The sequence below is a fragment of the Triturus cristatus genome, chromosome 11, assembly GCF_964204655.1.
Source record: "Triturus cristatus chromosome 11, aTriCri1.1, whole genome shotgun sequence".
In the NCBI taxonomy this organism is placed as follows: domain Eukaryota; kingdom Metazoa; phylum Chordata; class Amphibia; order Caudata; family Salamandridae; genus Triturus; species Triturus cristatus.
This window is the reverse complement of record NC_140594.1, coordinates 1,148,693,243-1,148,715,482: the sequence shown is the minus strand read 5'-3', so window position 1 is coordinate 1,148,715,482 and position 22,240 is coordinate 1,148,693,243. Positions and strand designations below refer to the sequence as shown.

Genomic DNA, 22,240 nt, shown 5'->3' with positions numbered 1-22,240 from the left:
CTACTGTTTCATACTTCCAGCCTGCCGCCTTGCCTTATACTTGGAATCCAATTTGATTTTATAATTTAGTTGCGCCTCTTCAAGCCATTTTAACAACATCTCTGTATCTTTCCCTTGTAAAGAGGCCTCAAGAATACCGACATCTTTTTCCATTCCTGCCAATTCAGCCCTCTCTTCTCTACCCTTAGAACAACCCAAACATTTTAGCACCCTCCGAATGCATGATTTAAAAGCATCCTATTCTACTCCTGGGTGCACTGTTCCGGTATTAACCCAAAAATACTAAGATATAGTCTTTTTTAAGGCAAGCAACACCTCCTCATTTAAGAGGAGAGCATGCTTTAATGTCAACCTTACATTGGGCTTAATTCCCGGAACCTGTAATGTCATGGTGATGGCTGAATGGTCTGAATTATGTGCCGAATTTTATATTTGCCACTAAACCCCTTTCCACCAAAAAATAATCTAATCTAGAGTAGTGTAGAGTAGTGTCCGTATTTTTTACTGTGGAAAGTATACCCTCTCATCTGCCCTCTTAAATGTCACCATACATCCACCAACCCTAGATCCTGCATCAAATGTTTAAGGGCTTGTCTTGTCCTAGGAGACGGAGCTCCTTTTCGCCGGGTTGACTGATCCAAAATAGGGTCCAACAAAATATTAAGATCACCACACAAAATCAGCGGGAACGTAGCTTCCACTAGGTTTCATTCCAAATGTACAATATACTGTGGATCAGCCTCATTAAGACCATAAAACCCAACGCAAATAAATTCAAAGTCAACACATTTCATTCCAGCTAAAACCCATCTTCCAAAGCTATCCGTTTTAGAATACTTAACCTCCACACCAGAGCCCCTTCTTATTAGGATCGCAACCCCCTTATAGAATTGCTCTTGATCAGAAACTAAAAAGCTCTGAACCCATCCATACCTACGGAATCATTCCTTACTCTCGCTTGCCACCAAATGTGTCTCCTACAGGACCATAATATGAGCATGGCTTTCTTCCAAATATCTCATCACCTCCCTCTGCCAGGCACGAGACCTGAGACCACTCACATTTCAGGTTAGGATGTCTATAACTTTACCTACTCTAGTCATCATCCCCCTCCTCTAATCCCCACCTCCAGTTTCAGGTTCTGTTCAAGTAGACATGTCTTATTAGGTGATACTGAGGACTTTATTTTTATTTTACCCCTCTGCTCCCCACTCGTGTACCATCACGACCACCCCCACCCCACACTTCCCCTCCCCACTAACCCTATCCTGGGGAATCCCCCCTATCTTTGTAGGAATAAATTTGCCTTGCGAGCAGCCTGTTGGGGGGAGATTAAATACAATTTCTAAATAATAAATTTTGCCGCGCTATAACACATATAAGTTCTGTTATCTTATCTCCCGACTCAACAATACTGTGATAATCCACTTATTATTTAGTGGTTTTCTTTTTCTTTTTGATTGAGTCTATTAGTGCATCAACATCCTCAACTGCTCAATAATTATACATTTGGTTGTTCCACATTATACGGAGCATTGCAGGAAATATTTATTTCACCTTTGCCCCCAGCTTCCGCAGATCCTCCATCTTGTTACCTAACTCCTATTTCCTCTGTTCGGTTGCTTTACATATATCGAATCTCATTGTAACAGAGAACCCCTTGACTGCATAAAGCCCATCTCTTAGAGCCTCACTGAGAATTGCCTCCTTAAGAGTATACGAGAGGAAATTCACCAAGATCTTCCTAGGTTTGGTCCTTTGAGGATTGCGCCTAAAGGGCTCCATGTGCGCTCTTTGGATCTCTTGTTCAAGATGAATGTCCTCACTGTCATTTAGGACCATATTTCTCAGCAAACTGATTATGAAAGTCTTCATATCTGTGCCTTCCTCTGCCTCTGGAATATTTAGGAATCTCAAATTATTCCTTTGGGAATGATTCTTCACTCTCTTGAAGTCCTCCCTTAGCGTTTGGTTTTGTTTAACCAGCTTAAAAATCTCAGTGGCACTTTTTGTCACATCTTGTCTTAAAGATCATACTTTCTCTTCCAAAACTTTGGTGCGGGAGGCAACCTCATCCAATTTTGTGTGCTAGCTCGGAGCATGAGGCTTGTATAACAACCTGATTGGCCTCCGATACTTCAAAGCGACTCTTAAGTTATTTTTTTAACCCAAGTAAAATACTTGTCTGTGAATCTTCTGCATTTCCCAGGGGCGCCCGTCCACTTTCCCCATTTTTTTCAAATCTTATATGTGGATGTTCAGTTATTGCCAATGCTTCAAACATGTTACTGATGGGGACTGTAACTGTGTTCATTTGAGCTCTTCGAAAGCATATTTCATCCTCATTTAATGGTGTTTTCACAGAAACTCTAATCATGCTCCCCTCAATAGCATAGTGGGTGCCTCCATTCTGGCACTCTTTGCTGAAATTACTCCTTCGAAACTCTCCCCTCTCTGCAGGCTGGGTAGAACACAAAAAAAAGATTTAAGTAAAGGTGTTATTTTGATTTGTTGAGTTATTGGCTTTTCACCTATCTCCCCTGAGTTTTTAAAAGGGGATTTGCCAGTTTTCCTGATTTATCGGAGCACAAGTCACCCCCCGCACCCCCTCTGTGGTGACCCTGCTTTCACTTGCTTATGTCCTTTACATCCTCACAGGACCTAAAGGAGTCACAGAAGGAAAGTCAGCTACCTGTCTCACCTTACCAACCCCGATGTTTCTTCGGCGCAATGTATATCTTGAGGGCCTATCATTGGCCTTACCATCCACTGAGGCACCTTTCTCCATAAGCTGGAGGTGAAGACTTCTTACCCGCTTTTGTCCTTTATCACTTCCACTCTCCCCACCTCAGGCCCCCTACTGAGGAAGACCGGCTGCTGCTCTCTGACTCTGGAGGCTATGGGGAGCTTCGTCCTGCAGTGTGACTTGTGCTGCCTCTGCCACCCGTCCTCGCACCAGCCAACCTGAAGCTTCACAGCTCACTGGCCGCCTCCTTCCAACGTGACCCCGCCACTCAACACTTCAAGGGCAGTCCACGCCACTTCCTTGGATCCATCCGACCCCGAGGAGAGTCCCATCCTGGCAACTGGAGCCTCTGCTACCTCTGCATCATACCAGTAAGTTTAGCTCATCGGGAGCTGAAAATAACCGAGCTGCGGCGCGATTCCCCCAAGGGCGCCCGCGGGTGCTTCAGCACGCAGCCGCCATATTCCCCCTGAAGCATGCCTTGTGATCTCGCCTCTGAATAAGAACACATCCAATCAAAAGCTGTGCCACTCCCCCCCACCTCACCTAGCCTGGAAAATAAAGACCTTGTAGTTCACTGTGTAACACTAGGTCCACTGATTGACCTCTATCCAACACCATCCACAAATCTTCTGAAGATACTGGATTTGACTTTGTTTCATGAGAAGGCCTGAAGCCTGCTTGCACCTCATCCATAGGAAATGCTTTTTGAGATGTTCTGAAAGCTTTCTACTGACACATCTTTCCAAAATCTTAACTTTGAAAGGCACCTTAATACAAGAGTGTGTGCGAGTGTCTAGCATTGGTTTCCAGTTCAAAATACTATGCTATCTTTGAAACTTTTCGTAAGTTGTACGTATGCTATACAGTGCATTTACAAAGAAGGAAAAGTTTAAAAGCTAGTCTAAACATAGTATTATGTACTGGAAACATATGGTAGACACACACACATACACAGTCCTGTACTAAGGGGCAAGGGTGTGCGTGTAGCACTGGCAGCTTGCTTGTACCCCATCATTTTGGAAACAGAGGACACCACCATATCTCTGTAGACATGGCACTTTCCTGCTTTCTCCCTCTCACTCAACGCAACAAGTCTGGGTGCTGCACCCCACTGTGAGACAGTTTAGTACATATACCAATAAATATACCCCTTAGAGTCTGATTGGAGGAGAGTGAAAGTCTCAACCACCCTTCTCTCCATTCCCCTCCTCATTTTACGTGCAGAGGAATGATACAGCCACTGCTGGCACCACAACGGGAAGACAGAACTGGTGAGCATGATGCTGTGAGAAATTGCATCTAACTAGCCATCCAAGCTATGGTCGTCAGTCAAGAGAAGGATCCTGGTTAAGGCATCAGATGAAAGATGATTTAACATACCTGCAGAGAGGGCCCTCGAAGGTCAGGGTGCAGATGCCACTGTTCTTGCAATAACTGATGCACTGGGACTCACACATAAATGTGTTGGGGTTCAGTCTATAAGCATCTGGTTGAAAGGCACCGCAGGAAAAGAATGGCACCAGATCAGCCTGATTTGCTGCAGATGAAGGAGTAGGAGAGAGTGGCATCAGGTTAATTTAAGAAAAATAATATAATAACTTTATCAAGTCTTCAATCAAAATTAAACATTCATATTTTTGTTAATTTCCTTTACTGTTGTGAGTCATCTGGGGGAACTTACGGGATTATTTCATTCTTATACACGGTGCATTCTCCCTCCGAGGAGTTGGATACTTTTTTCATTTCAATCCCAAGACGTCCAAATCAACTAGTTGTCCTTTTCTACCTAAAAGTGACATCTCTGAACCTGAGATGAAAGCAGCCATAGCCAAAGTACCCAAAGATAAAGCTCCTGACCTAGATGGTTTTTCGGTAGGATTTTATTCACCTTTTTCATACATTTTAATCCCAAATTCAAGGCCTGTGGCTCATGTGTGGAAGCAATGTTCTGCCTTATTCCGAAGAAAGACAAAGATTTATCCAAATGCATCAATTATAGACCTATTCCTTTTCCTGTGACTGCATGATGTTTGTGAAGAGATTAGCTCTGCGCATTAATAACGTTATCCCAGACTTGATTGGTATAGAACAGTCAGGTTTTGTAAAGGGTAGACTTACTACTGATATTTCTCTGATTTATCAGGGTATTTTTTACCTTGCTTCAAAAAGTATTTTTCCTTTTGCAGCCATAATTCTAGATACGTAAAAGGCATTCGATCGCGTAAAGTGGTAATTTATTTTGCACGTCTTAATGTGACATTTTTTGGCCCCTGCATCTTGAAAGTTATTAGTTTTCCTTATGCTTTCCCTAGCGCATTCAGTTTTGCTATGGCTTACATTCTTCATATTTTAATCTGCATGGGGGGACACAACAAGGATGTCCTTTCTCTCCACTATCATCTATTTTATCCGTAGAACCTTTTTGTAGAAACTCTTCAAAGGCCCTCTTCCTTAAGTGGTTATAAACATGGAAAACAGGGGTTGCATTTACTGCATATGCAGGTGATGTTTTACTATCTGCTTCAGAACTTCAGACTTCTATTCCAGTTTTCTTTCATTTTCTGGAAGAGTACTCCATGTTTCCTGCATATAAATAGAACATAATAGTTATTGTTAGAAGGCTATGTGAATAAACTCTGAGCTTAAATGGAAACCAGGGTGCAATAAATGTTTAGGGATTATGTATTCCAGTTCTATTAAAGAAACAATTAATCTCAATTTAATAGCTGTTCAGCATAAAATATCTATTTTATCTGAGAAATGGCCACCCTGTTTTTATCTTGGTAGAGTGGATTTAACATTATCAAAATATTGTTCTTCCCAATTATTAATTTCTATCTTTCAATACTCCCCACCAAGCTCCCTCAGCAATGTTTTAAAACCCTGAATAGTTTACTCAAAACCTCTTCTTGGAATAGCAAAAAGGCATGTATATATCTCTGTCTGAATTAAGGAAACCTAGCGATTCAGGTGAGGTGAACTTTCACAATTTTTCAAAATATAATTCTGCCTTTGCTTTAAAACAAATTCGACCTTTGTTATCCAAAGCAGATAATAGTCTTTCCACAGTTAAGTGTCATCCGGAGGAATCGTCAATATCCCCCTTCACTAATACACAGGCGGTCTTTATATCACATCATCCTAAATCCTTTTCCTCTCCTATTTTTCGTAACTCAATCAGCTTAGCAAAGTCTATTATTATAAGTATAAGTATAAGTATAAAAGAAGCTTGTAGAGCGCTCGAATACCAAAGGTGTCTTGGCGCTGTGGTGTGTATGGTCAGCAAGAAAAGAAGTTAGTGCTGGGCCTGGAATAAGCGATGTTTCAACATTTTTCTGAAAAGGGCATAATTGGGTTGCAGACGCATCTCCACAGGCAGGTGATTCCATAATCTTGCTGCACACGTGCCAAAAGAGCGACCGCCCCATCTTGCAAATTTAAATCTGGAAGTACAGATAAGGCCCAGGTTAGCGGACCGCAAAGCACGGGGCGGAATGTAGGGTCTGAATCTGTCACTTCCATCATTGGCGTCACCCCCAAAACGGGCACGGTGAACCAGACAGAGTGCCTTAAACTCGATCCTCTGTTGGACCGGAAGCCAGGGCAGAGATTTCCTACCCTCAGAGGTGGGGCAACCCCTGGGCAGGTTCAGAATGACCCGAACCGCAGCATTTTGCAAGGACTGGATTATTCCCGCCTGAAACTTATCCATCCCCAAAAACATGGCGTTGCAGTAGTCCAGTCTGGACATGAATAAAGCGGCCATCACAGTCTTCTGGAGCGCCAAAGGAATATACGGGAGAATTTTTCGTAGGGTTTTTAATAGAAAGAAACATGATGAAGTTAGGCTGTTGACCTGGGCAGACATGTCTAGTTTGTCATCAAAGATCACTCCCAGGTTCCTTACCTTAGAGACCGGGAGGGGACACTGCCCAGCCTCCGAAGGCCACCAGAGGGAGTTCCAGATTGAAGGACCTTTCCCAAACTCCATCACTTCAGTCTTTTCAGTATTGATTTTTAGGAAACTCAGGTGCATCCAATTCATCACGTCAACAAGACAGGCGTGAAACTTGGCCGCTACTTGGTCAGGGTGGTCCACAGTTGATATCACTAGCTGTGAATCATCCGCATAGGACACCAGCATGAAGCCATGTCTCCTGACCAGACTGGCCAGCGGTCTGACATAAATGTTGAAAAGGGTCGGAGACAAGGCGGACCCTTGTGGGACACCGCACAGTAGGGAAAAATTGGCCGAATGTAGTCCGGCCCATTGTAGACTTTGTCTACGATTGTCCAGGAAGGACGTGAGGAGGGCCAAAGCACGGTCCACAATCCCAACCCCCAATCCACTCATTATCACCTCTGCAGGCCTTTCGCAAATGTCCTATTTGGCACAATAAACACATTTAAATATTTAATTGACTGACTATTTGGAGGGAATGGATCACAAGGGGTATCATTTCTGTATATCATTTACTCTCCTCCAAAGACTTATTATAATCTCTTGAACTTCAAAGTAAATAACATAAATCTCCCTTTTGCCAGTCTAATATCTGAATTTCTAAAACAAATTATCTCCCAATACATATTTGTCCTTATCTCATCTAGAACTCTTATTCCTAGTACTTCCCCCATTGTTTTACCTTCTGTCCCCATCCATAATGCTTCTTATATTTATAAACACCTGAACATTCTCCCAACTAATCGATCCAAATCCAAAGCGGAGACACAATGTACTCTAGATTATATATATGTACCTATTCACTTCAGACCTGGAATAATATCTGTTCTAAAATCCATCGCACATCATGTTCAGCTAGCCCTGCACAAACACTATTCTATTTTTACAAATTGGTACATTTGACTCCTGCTTCTCTTCACAACTACAGTCTTACCATTGATGATAAATACTGGACATGTGAAATTGGAAAAGCAGATTTTATGCATATGTTGTTATATTGCCCCTCTGTTTTTGTACTTCTTGGTCACAAGTTTGGGCTGAAATTTCACATATATGTTCTATCTTGTTCCAGTTTGATTTTTTGCACATTTTTCTTGACTGCTCCTCTATCAATCAATCATTTGTAAAGCGCACTACATACCCGCGAGGGTCTCAAGGCGCTGTGGGGGTAGCCGCTACCGATCGAACAGCCAGGTGTTGAGTATCCTCCTGAAGGTCAGCAGGTCTTGGGGCTGTCGTAGGCTCAGTGGGAGGGCATTCCATGTCTTGGTGGCGAGGTGGGAGAAGAATCTCCCGCCGGTGGTTGTTCTTCGGATGCCCGGGACGGTGGCGAGTGAGAAGTCGGCCGAGCGTAGCTGGCGGTTGAAGATGTAGAAGGAGAGCAGTTTGTTGAGGTAGGCTGGGCTGGTCTTGTGGAGTGCTTTGTGTGCGTGGATGAGGAGCTTGAAGGATATCCTTTTGTTGATGGGGAGCCAGTGCAGGTTTCTCAAGTGGGGGGTGATGTGGCCGTGTCGTGGTACGTCGAGGATCAGTCCTGCCGAGGCATTTTGGATGCGTTGTAGTCGTTTGATGAGCTTGGTCGGGGCTCCTGCGTAGAGGGCATTTCCGTAGTTGAGTCTGCTGCTGACGAGGGCCTGGGTGACCGTCTTTCTTGTATCTGTCGGGATCCATCTGTAGATCTTGTGGAGAATGCGGAGGGTGTTGAAGCAGGAGGAGGAGACGGTGTTGACTTGCTTGGTCATTGAGAGTGTTGAGTCAAGGATGAATCCCAGGTTGCGTGCGTGGTCGGTGGGTGTCGGGGCTGCCCCCAGTGTCATCGGCCACCAGGAGTCGTCCCAGGCTGAAGAGTTGGAGCCGAGGATGAGGACCTCCGTCTTGTCCGAGTTCAGCTTCAGATGGCTGATCTTCATTAAGTCGGCGATGGGGTCCTTGGTGAGAGAGAGGATCTGTTGAGTGTCGTCGGCGTAGGAGATTACGTTGAGGTCGTATTGTCGGGCGACGTGTGCGAGCGGGGCCATGTAAATGTTGAACAGTGTCGGGCTGAGGGATGATCCCTGGGGTATGCCGCAGATGATCTCGGAGGCTTTGCAAATAAATGGGGGGAGGCGGACTCTCTGGGTTCTGCCGGAGAGGAAGGAGGTGGTCCATTCCAGAGCCCTGTCTCAGATCCCTGCGGCGTGGAGGCGTGCACGTAGTGTGCAGTGGCAGACGGTGTCGAAGGCGGCGGAGAGGTCTAAGAGGATGAGTGCTGCGGTCTCATCATTGTCCAGCCGGGTCCTGATGTCGTCGGGGGCGGCGATGGGGGCAGTCTCGGTGCTGTGGTTGCTGCGGAACCCTAACTGGAAGGGTCCAGGATTCTGTTTTCTTCGAGGTATCAGGTTAGCTGTCTGTTGATGATTTTCTTGATGACCTTGGCTGGGAACGGGAGCAGAGAGATGGGCCGGAAGTTCTTGAGGTCTCATGGGTCTGCCTTAGGTTTTTTGAGGAGGGAGTTTATCTCGCCGTGTTTCCAGCTCTCTGGGAAGGTTGCGGTCTCGAGGGAGAGGTTGATGACGTTGCGTAGGTGGGGTGCGATGGAGCTACTTGCTTTGTTGAAGACGTGGTTCGGGAATGGGTCTGACGGTCTTGATGGTGTCATTGCCGCTTATGCTGGCCCAGGCTAGCAGGGGGTCGTGGTCGATGGTGTGCGGAGGGTCTGTTGTGTTGCTGTCTGTTGGGGCTGTCTGGGTGTTGAAGCTGTTGTGGATGTCTGCTATCTTGCGGTGGAAAAGGTGGCGAGGGAGTCGAACAGGGCTTGCGACGGCGGGAGGCCTTTGGTGTTGGAGCTGGGGTTGGAGAGTTCCTTTACGATGTTGAAGAGCTCCTTGCTATTGTGTGCATTGTTGTCAAGGTGGTCTTTGAAGGAGGTCCTCCTGGCCGCCCTGATGAGGTGGTGGTGGTTGCGGATGGCGTCCTTGTGTGCTGCGTGGCTGTCCGGAGTTTGTTCACTGTGCCATTCCTTCTCTAGTTTCCGGCAGGCTTGCTTAGAGGCAAGGAGTTCTGGGGTGAACCAGCTGACCCTCTTGCTGGTGTCTATGTGGGGGGTTTCTTCAGCGGGGCAAGGGTGTTGGCACAGTCCTCAATCCAGCGTCTGAGGCTGTGGGCAGCGTCATCGGTGTTGGAGGGTTCGGTGGGTGGGCTGAGAGTGAGGTTTGCATGTAGTTGGTCTTCGATGATTTTGCTCCAGCAGCGGCGGGGATCTGTTGGGTGCGGTGGTGTGTGGTGGGTTTCTGGAAGGCGAAGTGGATGCAGTGGTGGTAGGTCCAGAGGTGTTCGGTGGTGTGGCTGACAGAGACGTGCGGGCTTGAGGAGAAGACGGGGTCAAGCGTGTGGCCGGCAGAGTGGGTGGGCGATGTGACGAGTTGCTTCAGTCCGAGGTTGGCGAGGTTATCAATCAGGGTTGTGGAATGATATGGAATGACATTTTTATGGTTGGCAAATTTGATGACTTGTTAAGGCTATTGCAGGGCAAATAATTACATCTTGCTGGAAAAATGCCACAACAATTTATTTAATTTCCTAGATGGTGCAACATGCCCTGTTATAATCATAGACTCAATAAAGCAAGTGCAATCTCACCCCCACAATTAAGAAAGACTCACTATGGGTGTCACTCACCACATATTTATCTAGACACCACATTCCATCTTCTGATGCAAATGTTAGTTTTCAGACTCCATGATTCTCAAAGCTTACAACTAAACAACTTCCCACTGTTTTAATTATATTTATCCTGTTTTACAAATCGTCTTTATATAATGATCATTTTTACTTCTTCTTCTAGTATGGCTCCATTTATATCTTTTTTATCTTTTCTGAATTTGCTATTTTTATATCTTATAATTTTGTATATCCTTGCTATGTCTTCTGTCTATATCTACTCTTTTTTTCTTTATTCACACTCCTCCCTTTTTCACTTCTACATTTCATTTGTTTTTGTAAACAAAAAAAACACATACAAGCACAATGCTTTAATAATGACTTGCCTTACTACTTTTGTAAAAGCATGTTTAATACAATCACGTATAATGTTAAATATTTAGCTCATTGATCTTATTGTCCGTGCAATCTTTCTTGATATATTGTCATTCTTGTTCTTGTAATTTTTCAATATAGCATTTTCAAACAAAAAAAAAGACTGACTTACTGAAGGTGCCATCGATGACTTGAATTAAGAGAATATTTTTTGTGACTGTCACTGTGCTGAGAATATCAATCTTAAGGTTTAAGGCCGGGACCAACTGCTCGTTCAAGTACTTGATCTCAGCAGCAACCCCGCTGTAGTTGAATTGAGCTGTGACATTCATGTGGTATGAACCACCTTGACTGAAAAGAAATACATATATAAAAAGAAATAAACATAAATAATTGCCACAGTATAAAGCATATAGACATCTGTGCAAAATTTAAATGCAAAAATGCTCATATGGGCAGTACATTTATGGAAGATGTACTTCTGGAGTTTGCTCCCATTTTAGATTTTTTGGAAGAACCTTCAATAAATGATGTGAAAGGGCTTAAAATATTAGACTTTTTACCCCTCTGTGTCATCACATGTTTTACAGCAATTTACTTCTGTCATTAAACACTTTTGGAATCTTCTGCAGCTTTCTGTTGTTGGGCAAGTTTTGAGGTACAAAATGTAGGAATTGATGGATACTGTTCACAATGGTGAAATCAGTCCTAATGATAACCTTACGACCCAATTTACAATTTTTTCACTCGCCAGAAATCCGTAGAGTGAAAATGTATTTTACTGGTGACTTTCTCTGGCATGAGTGAGAAAACATCTGACTAACATCAGACACTCATGTCTCCACACCAGGTCCCCTGGGTGATTTCCAGGCTATGGCCACACGTCACTTGGCCAAAGCCAGAGCCATGTCCACAAATCTATTCCCCACCTTCTTGGGACCTGGCCTACAGAAGAGACCAAGTAAACAAAAAGCAGGTGTGTTACTAGTTGATCTAGGCAGGGTCTTATTAAGACGCCAAATTACCTCCTATAGGACCCTGCAAGTCCAGGACATCCCAAGGTCATGTGCCCAAATTCTGCTCCTAGAGTTGCGCAGCGAGGGTAACCTCTTGGCTCCCCTATATTGTCTGGATTCTGTGAGGAGTGAGATATGTCCTATGGATTTAATTACATTGAACGTATTTAAGACATGTATTGCAAGAAACCTTCTGTGGATACGCAAGTACCCTTCCCCTTTCAGCATCTGTCATAACCTTTCCCAAATCATCAGACCAGCAAGCCTGTCCAAATGTTTTATTGCCAGTTTATTTAGGGCCCTATAGAACCACAAGACAAAATGAGATCCCAATTCCAGGGTCAGAAGTCACTGAATGCGTTGGTGGTTTCACATTCGAATTTCCCCCAAATACCGTATAGCATGAGTAGGGCTTTCATAAGTAATTAATTGTCCTACAGGCAGATCTGACTGTTCCACCAGCTCACCAAAAGGAATTAAAGCATTCATTTGGAAACAGTGTCCTAGGGAAACCAGCCCTACCTCTATCCAGGGGTACATCTGCCTTGAACTAAAGAAAGTCAATGATTCGCCATGAGGGAGTGCCACCAATGTGAGTTCAGAGACGTAAAGGGACTCTGTACCTGAGCATCACAGCCCACGTCACCAGCTGTTCAGGGCAGTAGCCAAAAGGATACATGGGCAGGGAATACAGTTTTCCAGACATAACAATTTTGTCAACAGGAGTTTGTTGCCCACCAGATCAAGATCTGCTAGTCCCATTCTATTAAGAGATCTCGTGATCCACTGGAGTTGAGCATCTAGAAAGTACAATTCAAATTCCGGTACTCCCAGGCCACCCTCAAGTAGGTGGCAACAGAAGGTAGCAAATGCAACTCTCCAGCGCTCGCCATCACAAATCAGGTTAGAATGGACTGCATTAAGTCTCCAGAACCAAGAAACCAGAATTTTCACTGGCAGATTTACAAAAAAGTAGGGAAGTCTACGGATGAGGATCATTTTAGAAAGTGCAACATGCGCCATGGTTGGTAGTTTAAGCGTACGCCAAGAGTAAGACACACTGAACTGCGGTGACCGAATGCCCCATCCCCAGATTCCCCTCCAACAGGTCCTCCAGATCATGGAAGATCTTAATACCCAAGAATCCAAAGGTTGGCGGAGCACAGATTATGCCAGATAGACAAGAAACTGGGTGATCCAACCCCGCGACCACCAGAAACAAACACGTCTTACTCCCATTTGCCCGGTAGCCCGGGCACTTTCCAATCTTCTCTAGGAGTCTCAGGGTCTGAGGAATAGCTGTTGCACCACCCCAAAGATAAATCAGTAGATCGTCCACAAATAGGGAAATAAGATGCACAGTGTCATCCTGTCTAATCCCCCAATCCATTCCCTCCATTCAAAAACTTTCCGCCAGTGGCTCTACAGTCAGAGAAAATAAGAGGGACAACAGGGGACAACTCTGCCTTGCTCCCCTTCATAGGCCTATGCAATTGTGCATCCTTGTTTAACCCTAACCATTGGGTGAGTGTAGCCTGACCTATCTCACCCAATTAGCACAAAGGCCCCTACAATGTATAGTGAATTCCAGGAAGTCCCAGTGCACTGTGTCAAGATCCACTGACACAATTACTGCAACAGTCGGGTGGTAGTTTATAGGCATACAGAATTGAATAAAGTATTTTCTGGTAGTTACGGGTGTTACGTGTTCAGCATGCGAAGGGTCGGAAATCTAGGGGAGCCACGTTCCATGACACACTGTTAGACAGGGACACCACAGGTACCTCTATTGTCATTACAGTGAGGATAACCTTTGGATAGGCTGTAAACATTTCTACAAATGTAGTCACCAGATCACCCACAACCCGTCTGCTCCACGTGTCTTACCTATTGCCAAGTCTTTTATAGCTTCCCTCACCTCAACATCTGATACTGGACTACCTAATCATTCTCATTCCACCCGCAGAAGAGACAGGAGCGGGAAATCCTCCGAGGAGAGTTTCAAGGCTGTTGAAAATTATAGCTCCGGCAATCGATAAAGGGGCACATAGTAAGACCTGAATGCCTCATTTATATGCCTCGGCTAGAAAAAAGCTTTCCCTCTAATGACACCAGTTGAGTAATAGGAGCCCCACTACTATCTGCCAGTAGCAACCAGGCGAGGAGCCGTCCTGATCTTCCCTCCCCTCGGGCACTCTGTGTAAGTAGTTTTTGTAATCATGGCATCACAGCCACTCGAAAGTCACATTGTATTGTTTGTGTATTTCCAGCAATCGTGAAAGAGCTTCTGGGCTACTACCCAGCTCGTTATGTCGGTCATAGAGATTGTTCTTCAACTTCTGAAGATCTCTCTTTAAATCACGTCGGATACCCATTGAATGTCCCAGGCAGTGCCCCTGCATTACTACCTTAGAATTCTCTCTTTTGACACCAAGGCTCGATGCCGTGTCCGAGTTGGAAGCAAAGAATTGAGTATTCCTGGCTGCTAAAGAGTTCCCTAAGGTGATGTTTTTTAGGGTATATGAATTTAGCCACCCTAATTGTATAGGTAGACACTCCTTACCCAGCTTCAGTGACAAAAAGCAAAGTACTATGGTCTGACAGAGTATGACCCAAGTATTCAGTGTGAAGATACAGCTGTTAATGGTCTTGGTGCAGAAAAAACAATCAAACCTAGAGTGGACCTCATAAAGATTTGAGTAAAAGGAGTAATCTCTATAGTTGGTATGTTGTGTACGCCAGAGTCTTCCTTATGCAAGTGGACAAGCATGTGGTTGCCCTAAAGGCCGCTGCTCCCGCTAGCATGAGAGTCGATCAATCAAGGGAAGTGTCAAGAACACAAATAAAGTAACCTCCAACGAGGTACTGGCCCTCACGTCAGCCATGATAGCTGTACAGACGGGGTGTTTAGAAATGTGTCTGGTCATGATTTAGCACATAAATACTTCCCAGCAGCAAAGGGCTCCCATTAAGTCATTCTTCCACTAGGACATATCAACCTTCTTTATCTGTATCAATTGCAGTGGTTTCAAAGAGAACACCCGCCAGCACCCAAAGCAAGGCCCCCTAGCAAAGGCCGAATACGTAGTTGCATGAAGCTGTCTCTGCCACCTCCAGTGAAGATGGTCTGCTTCAACCAGAGTGAGTTTGATTCCTGAAGGAGGGAGATACGCACACCACTTTGCAAATGTACATCAGGATTTAATTCCACTCAGTAGGAGAACCTATTCCTTGAATATGCCATATCATCAATTTATAACCGATAAAGAGTCCCACCCCAATCACCATCCCCCCAATAATCTCCACACAGTGCACCTAGATAGCGTAAGGCAATAACAGAAAAACAGTCTTCCCAATTCTCCATCCCCAGAGCATCCCAGCAACATCAGGCAACCCAAATAATACAACTCATAACACATAACAAATCTGCTCAAAAAGCTTAACTCAGCAAATGAAGTGGAAAAGCAAAGGCTAGTTATCATCAACCCGAGCAGTAGATATAACTAAACCCATTTGTGACTTGTGAAGTGAAAAAATGAAACGAGAAAAACAGTGATTTTGTCTAATAATTACATCTGCTGTTTGTGAGGGTCACAAATGGCAGCCCAACATTTGAATCAGATTCACAGGCATCTTCTTGGTGGTCAGAGCTACTAGTGACCTCCTTATCAGATGTCACTACTGCAGTGAGGGATGCCGCTGCGGCAGCTATGCCACTCGACTCATCATTGTTTGAGACTGAGTAGGCTTCAATATAGGACCTGCTTGCAAGCGTCCCCTTGACCTGCAGTGTTTTGGGCTCCATCAGTTGCACATGTATTGACAGATCCTGTGTGGTGTGCTTCCAACCAGGCCCAAGCCTCATCTGGGTTCAGGCAGAGTGGCTGTGACCATCCAGCATTATTTTCAGTTTTGCAGGAAACATAAGAGAGTATTTGATCCCTTCATTGCAGAGTGACTGATTTACTTCTAAGAAAGAGGCTCCTTTAGCTTGCACTGCCACTGTAAAATCTGGAAACAATGTGACCTCGCCATTCCCCACCCAGAAGAGGCCCCCTCCCAAGCCCACTGCAGCAGCGTATACCTGTCCTTGTAATGTAACAATATAACAATTATAGGTCTCGGTGGATGACCCAGGGCCAGCACACAAGATGGTACTTGATGCTGTCTTTCTAGTGCAAAAAAAGGGGCTGAGCCGGGACGGAGCCACCACTGACTTCAGCCAGGGCACCTAGTACGCCTCTGTTCCCTCTGGAAGGCCTATTATTCGCACGTTGCTTCACCAACTACATGCTTCTGCATCCTCTGGCCGATATTCAAGTCATTTTACTCATTCCATTACTATAGTAGTTTGGGCTTTCATACTTTGGTGCGAGGGCACAAGTCGGCTAAAACTGATTCATTGTCTTTCACCCTAGCTGACAATTTCTGATGGTCAGTATGAAGCAGGCCGAGGTCAACTGATACTTTCCCACTAAATGATATACTTTGATTCCTCAGTGGCCCCTAAAATCTTGTCCAGCGTGCCTTGCAGGCTGAATGAACAGGGTTCCTGTGGCATCTCTGAGTGAGAGTTCTTGCTGGGAGTCTGGTGTATTTGAATGGGAAACCTGTGTTCTCACCTTTGCCTTCCCCAAGACAGCCATTTATTCATCACACAGCAAGGTTTGCCCAGTGTGGCCTTAAGATACAGCTAACCTGGGCCATGCAGCTTACAGAATCTTTTTTCAGCTGCGCTCAGTCACAATCATCTCAGCACCCGGCGTTATGCACAGTTAGCTGAGAAGCATGCTTCCCCAACCCACATATGATTAGTGTCGTGCAAAACCACAATTAAAGGCACTACCGTTTCAGTTTATTTAATGTGGGTTTCAGGCAGTTACCATTCACATATACAGTGCAGGACAGGTATTTGGCTCATTTGATGGTATTTAGCGTTTTCTGTTATTTTTTTACTTGCAGCGCCAGTTGCCATCATGGAAGCACAGTCCATCTTGTGCAGTACCAATAGTGAGTGCCTGTTGTTAGGTCACATGTGGGCTCGTGAGGTTAATAGCAGTTGAACTAATTATCTCACCACAAAACACCAGACCAGTAGATTAAGCAGAATCTCCACACAGTCCATGCCGTGCAGGTTAATGCTTTAGTGGTCACAGGATATTACAGGAGCATCATGGGCCAGCAGTCATTGATGAGCACAGTTGAAAGCTGGAAAGCACCTCACTCATGTGGCCAGTAAGCACTACATGACAGGAGCAGTAAGCAGTAGTAAGTGTCAGAAGTCATTACAGTTGCAGGCAGTAAGCACCAGCAGTCATTGCAGTGCTTGGGGCCTCCTGAGTTAGATCACCATTGATCTCAGCTGCTGGTTGCGACAGGAGTATGCCATGCAGATTAGTGCTTGAGAATTTATAAAGCGCCAGTGGCCACTGGGTATTACAGGAGCATCATGCACCAGCAGCCGTTGGTAAGCACAGTTCAAATCTGTAAAGCGCCTCACACGTGTAAGCAGTAAGTGCTACATGACAGGAGCAGAAAGCAGCAGTAAGAGCCAGCAGTCATCAGGAGCAGTAAGTGCCAGTAAAGCGCTGGCAGTCAATACAATGCATAGGGCCTCTTGAGTTAGATCACCGTTGATCTCAGCTGCTAATTCAGGTAGGAGTAACGTGCACCAGCGTCCATTGGTAAGCACTGAGGTTCCCCACAGTAAGGTGCACAAATGTCGTTGGAGCTCCCAAAGTACGCAAATGATCCTACAGCTCCAGCTATTCGCTTTTACCTAATGAACCACATCCTGTTTACCCAGCAAAGCACCTTTATCTGCCGAGCAGACGTCTAGACTGCAGCTGTCCGTTGCTGCTCACGCAGTCAAGCCCCTCGGCGCAGCCGCCATTTTCCAGCTCACGGTTGGAAGGTAGTCTTCAGCAGCTTAAAACAGATACCGTAATTTATTGTGCTTCTCGACTACAGAGGAGCCCTCCGAGGGCTCCACACCTGTCTGTTGGCTGCAGTCTGTAGGTCAAGCTGCGCCCGATATGTAGGGTGACCAGGATTTTAAAACCAAAAACTGGGACATTCCGCAAAATAGAAGAAGGACTACAACTTCACGTCAGACGAGCGCACAGAATGACGGCGCTCCTCAGCAGAGAATACAGAACAGGCAGTAAGAACATACAGTAAAGGCACTTTTTAAACCCAGAAGCTTGCCTGTTAATTAACTTGCTAACTGAAAACTTTGTAAAACATAAAAAAGCACCTCCTGCCGTTTTCAGACGACCCTCTCTAAAAACCGGGACATGAGCTAAATTTCCTGAAATCTGCCGGGACAGCTGGCAAAAAAACGGGACCGTCCTGGCAAATCCGGGGCGCCTGGTCACCCTACCGATATGGGATGAAGCACAGAATCCTGTTACGTCCTTTCGTCTTTTTAAGATACGCTAATAATGAAAGTTTTTTATCACAGAGGGATAATGATGTTTTATTCTGTGATTCTATGGTCATGTTTTGACCGATTAAAGATTTTACTGACTGACTGGCTATTCCTAGTGTATGAAACCTATTCCGTTTCATTTAGCAATTCTTAAAGGAGTCGCAATAGAGCTACCTCATGAATATTAATGAGGTAGATCACAATTTGCAACCCATCAGGTATTGCAGCCATCAATGGGATGGTGGCCTGCTGAGGTCAGTAAACCACCATATCTGTGATTGACTTTTAATAAAGCAATCTTAAAGGAAAACGGGATGCATTTCAGAAAGTTTCATTAAACATTTAAGATTCATTTCTTCAGAGTAGGCAGTGGTCCGTAAGATCACTGCCTGCTCTTAAATATTTGTTTCAACATTCACAAAGACTCCTTCTCATTTACGAATAGTTGACACCACCCATGAATGCCAGTAAAAAAGAATTTTTTGTGACCATAAATCGGTCGCAAAACATTTATACAAACCACTGCAATATATTAGGAAAGGAAACCCTAAAGACCCTCCTTCCAAATACGTCAACAAAAATCCAAATTGGGATTCGGTAACCGGTTACGTCATCGCATTTAGATTTTGGAGCTTTAAAAAGACTTGTTGGTAGTTGCAAACGGCCCGGTGCTATATATTGGCCATATGCAACCTCAAAATAGGTTTTGTATATATGGTCCCAAATCGTCTGAACTTTTATGTTCTTGTTTGTCAATGGGGTCCAACATATGCACATTTCGGGGTCAACTTTTAAAATACGTTTGAAAGTGATTAACATTAATGCTAATACTAGTTAAAGCCATTTCATCATATTTTACTCAATGTTTTACATTAGGCCATACACATCCCCAAAAAAATGGGGAATTACATGCACAAATGTTTGTGCTTGTTTTTCATATGTTATTTATTTTTGCACTTTGCTATTTTGCACTTTCTATCATCGCTAGCACTTTACGAGCCTGTGAAAGGTGGTTGTGCACCTGTGTTTGCACGTGTGCAACATTTCTGTGATTTATACATCTGTTTATCAGTTTGTGCGCATGTCCTCTGTTGTGATCAGTACATATCTTCATATTATATTTGTGAAATTTTATGAAGATATTCATAAATAAAAAAGTTGCAAAAAAACAGTGCTTTATAATAAGGAAAAATAAGCTAGTAGCAATTTTCTGAGATGTGCATAACTTCATATAATATGCACCAATTTATGAAATATGTAAGATAACAACTTTTTGGACAAAATATTTAAACATAGACTATATCTGTTACCACTAAAATACCAAGGGGCTTATATACAAGCCCTGTGCGCTGCCTGAATGTCACTTTTTGTGACATTCCGGTGGTGCACAGGGCTTAGCCTTATGTACAAGGCCATGTACAGCCACCCTACAAGGCTTTTCATGGCTTTGTAGACATGGAGTGGGGCAATGCAATGCTAGTCGCGGCGTTGCCTCACACTATGATGGGGAGGCGTGTCATGGACATTACAGTGGGTATTACCACATAATACCCTTGGCATTTGACTCATTCTCTGATTTACACAATTTGTAAACCTGGGATAAACCTGGGAATGCATCAAAAGGCTATGGCTCACAAGTGGAGCCATATGGGTGGTGCAACGAGAAGAAATTAAATACTTTCTCTTTGTTTTTTCCTCTTTTTATGTATGCTGCATTCAGCAGCACACATAGAAAGAGGAAATCACCTAAAGATGTCCCTTCCTGCACAAAAATAATCATCCCTACAACACGGACACCGTTGCACCATGGTGCAAGGGTGCCTGTGTTGGCGCGTGGCCGCCAATTGAGCACAATTCACAGGAAAGAAGACAGGAATGCGCCATATCTGATCGATAGGATGCAAATCTGTTCTTTTCTTTTGCCATAGGGTAGCACCGCAGGAAGGCTTGCGGCACTGCCCTACAGCAAAATATTGTAAATGAGGCCCTGAAACTCTATCTAGACACTTCTGAGGTCTTAGGTGGCTACACGTTTTTTGCTCTTTTTATGTGAGTTTTTGCCTGTAGTGCCCTCTGCACTCGGGGATACTGTGCTGTTCAGCTCTTTAGTTACTTACAATATAGTGCGGTGGTTGCTGTTGGTATGAAACAGCCCTCTCACTGGTAGATCTGCAAGGACTGCCTGAATCTGGAAAAATAAAATGGAAGAGGGGTCATATACTTTAGATGGCTCCAAAGATCATATCTCACACACCCTGCCCTCCGTAAAATATATTTCACAATCCAAAGAAGTTGGTGCAAATGACCGAGCATTGCAATATCTTGTATGGGTATTGGAGACCGGTGGACACAAGTCTGCAGATTCTACTGACGAAATAAGGAAATAAGTTCAAATGACATTTCCAGCATTGCATGTTGGGACTGTGTGAGAAATCAGGACCTGTTTGCAGAGTCCCCCTAATTCTTTCTCCCATTTTGACTACTAGGTGCTGGGTGTCTGCCTGATTGTGCCCTAGGCTCTGCTAACCAGACACAGGGCCTGTGCGCTGTGTAAGAAGTACATGGTAATTTGGTATAATTACAATTGTCAATGACAGACCCCTGTAAGTCCCTAGTATATATTAGGTCAGGGAGGTTTAAAGGCCCAGTAGTGGATAGTGCACTACTGTGGTGCCTGCTGTCATTTTAAAAGCCAGCCCTGCCTTGAAGGCTGATTTTAAACTTAAATTAAAGGCACATTCGACTTTGGATTTAAAATTACTTCCAAAGTATTAATCTACCTTATGTTTACATATGTCACCCCTAAGAGCTCGGCAAGGTGCCTTGTAACTATAAGCAGGGGCATTATAAAAGATGGTTTATGAGCCCAGGTGAGGAAAAACCTGCCAATTTCGATTTCCCCTATTGCAGTGCATGGCTCCATAGGCAAACATTGTAATATTGTATTTAATTATAAATATTGATAGGAACCACACAAGAATACACTTCAAGTTATCAAATTAAAAGTGAAGATAAATCCAACAACTTTCTACTGATAGGTTTATATAACTTTGACAGAAAGCAAGTTATTAAACGTTGCTTTCTGTGCTCCAGGATTCAGCCTCTCAGCTGTTCTCTCTTGATTGGCGGACCTCTGCTCAGGCTGGCCAGGCTACTCTAATGTGTTGTGTAAAAAGCCCTGCTAGAGAGACAATGAGTTTCCTTTGGGAGGAGAAGTACAAGCTGCAGAGCAGGTGTCAGGAAGGGGGTGAGGGGTAGCCAAACTGGTCTTCAAAGGGAGGACAACACTTTAGGACAGCACAGTCTGACCCCCACACCCTGCTATCCAAGCCTCACAGGAGCCCCTTTATTAAATTAGAGAGAGGGTTGGAAGGGGAGTGATTAGGAAACTTAGCCACACTAGTTGGTTGGCTTAGCCAGATCTAACCCAAAAGGAGAGACTTTCTCCATGTTGGATTTTGAGAGAATGGTGCTTTCTGAGACAAGAATATGCTCCGCGTTGGAGAAAGTGGTAATACACCTGGATATCTCCCTGCATCACATTAGTCAGGGGTGCCTAAATGCTTGACGACCAGAAACTGTGAATAACTATGGAGAGCTGCATAGCACCTCAGATATGCTGCCTGAAACTACAAGGAGAAAAAGGACTGCCCAGCTGGAATCTGGGTTTGCACCAAAAGGATTGTGCTCTGATAGACTGCACCTGGTGCACAATCTGTTACAACAGCTCTAAGGACTTTGCCTTGCTTCAAAAAGGATTAAGCAGTGGACCCCCTGCAAGCTACAGGTTGACAGAACCCACCTGCATCATCTCCACCAAGAGTCCCTATCGTAGAGTGTGTCTAGTGGACTTTTAAGGATTTAGCAAGGTGGATTGTGGAAATTGTAGTCCAGACATACCAAGGGCCATCTAGGAGATTACAGGCTCTTGGATCTGTGTTTTGGACACTTTTGACCCTCAAGAGGAACTTCAGGAAGAAGTTCCAGAAGTTTGGAGCAACTTTTGGAAAAAGCTCCATGATGTGACTGACTCAACATCGAGAGTCAAGCTGTCTACCTTCAACCGTGAA

The 22,240-nt window shown here is 44.4% G+C and overlaps 1 protein-coding gene across 1 annotated transcript in view; it reads right to left on the bottom strand.

Moving 5' to 3' along the window:
• The window catches only part of LOC146788617 (mucin-4-like), a 67,713-nt gene that overhangs the window by 25,716 nt on the left and 19,757 nt on the right, over nt 1–22,240 (bottom strand). The window contains exons 5-7 of the mRNA XM_085633185.1: nt 20,288–20,358; nt 10,897–11,075; nt 4,130–4,286 (exon numbers count right to left, since the gene is read on the bottom strand). Of these exons, the coding sequence (XP_085489311.1) occupies nt 4,130–4,286; nt 10,897–11,075; nt 20,288–20,358 (407 nt within the window). The remainder of the gene's footprint in view (nt 1–4,129; nt 4,287–10,896; nt 11,076–20,287; nt 20,359–22,240) is intronic.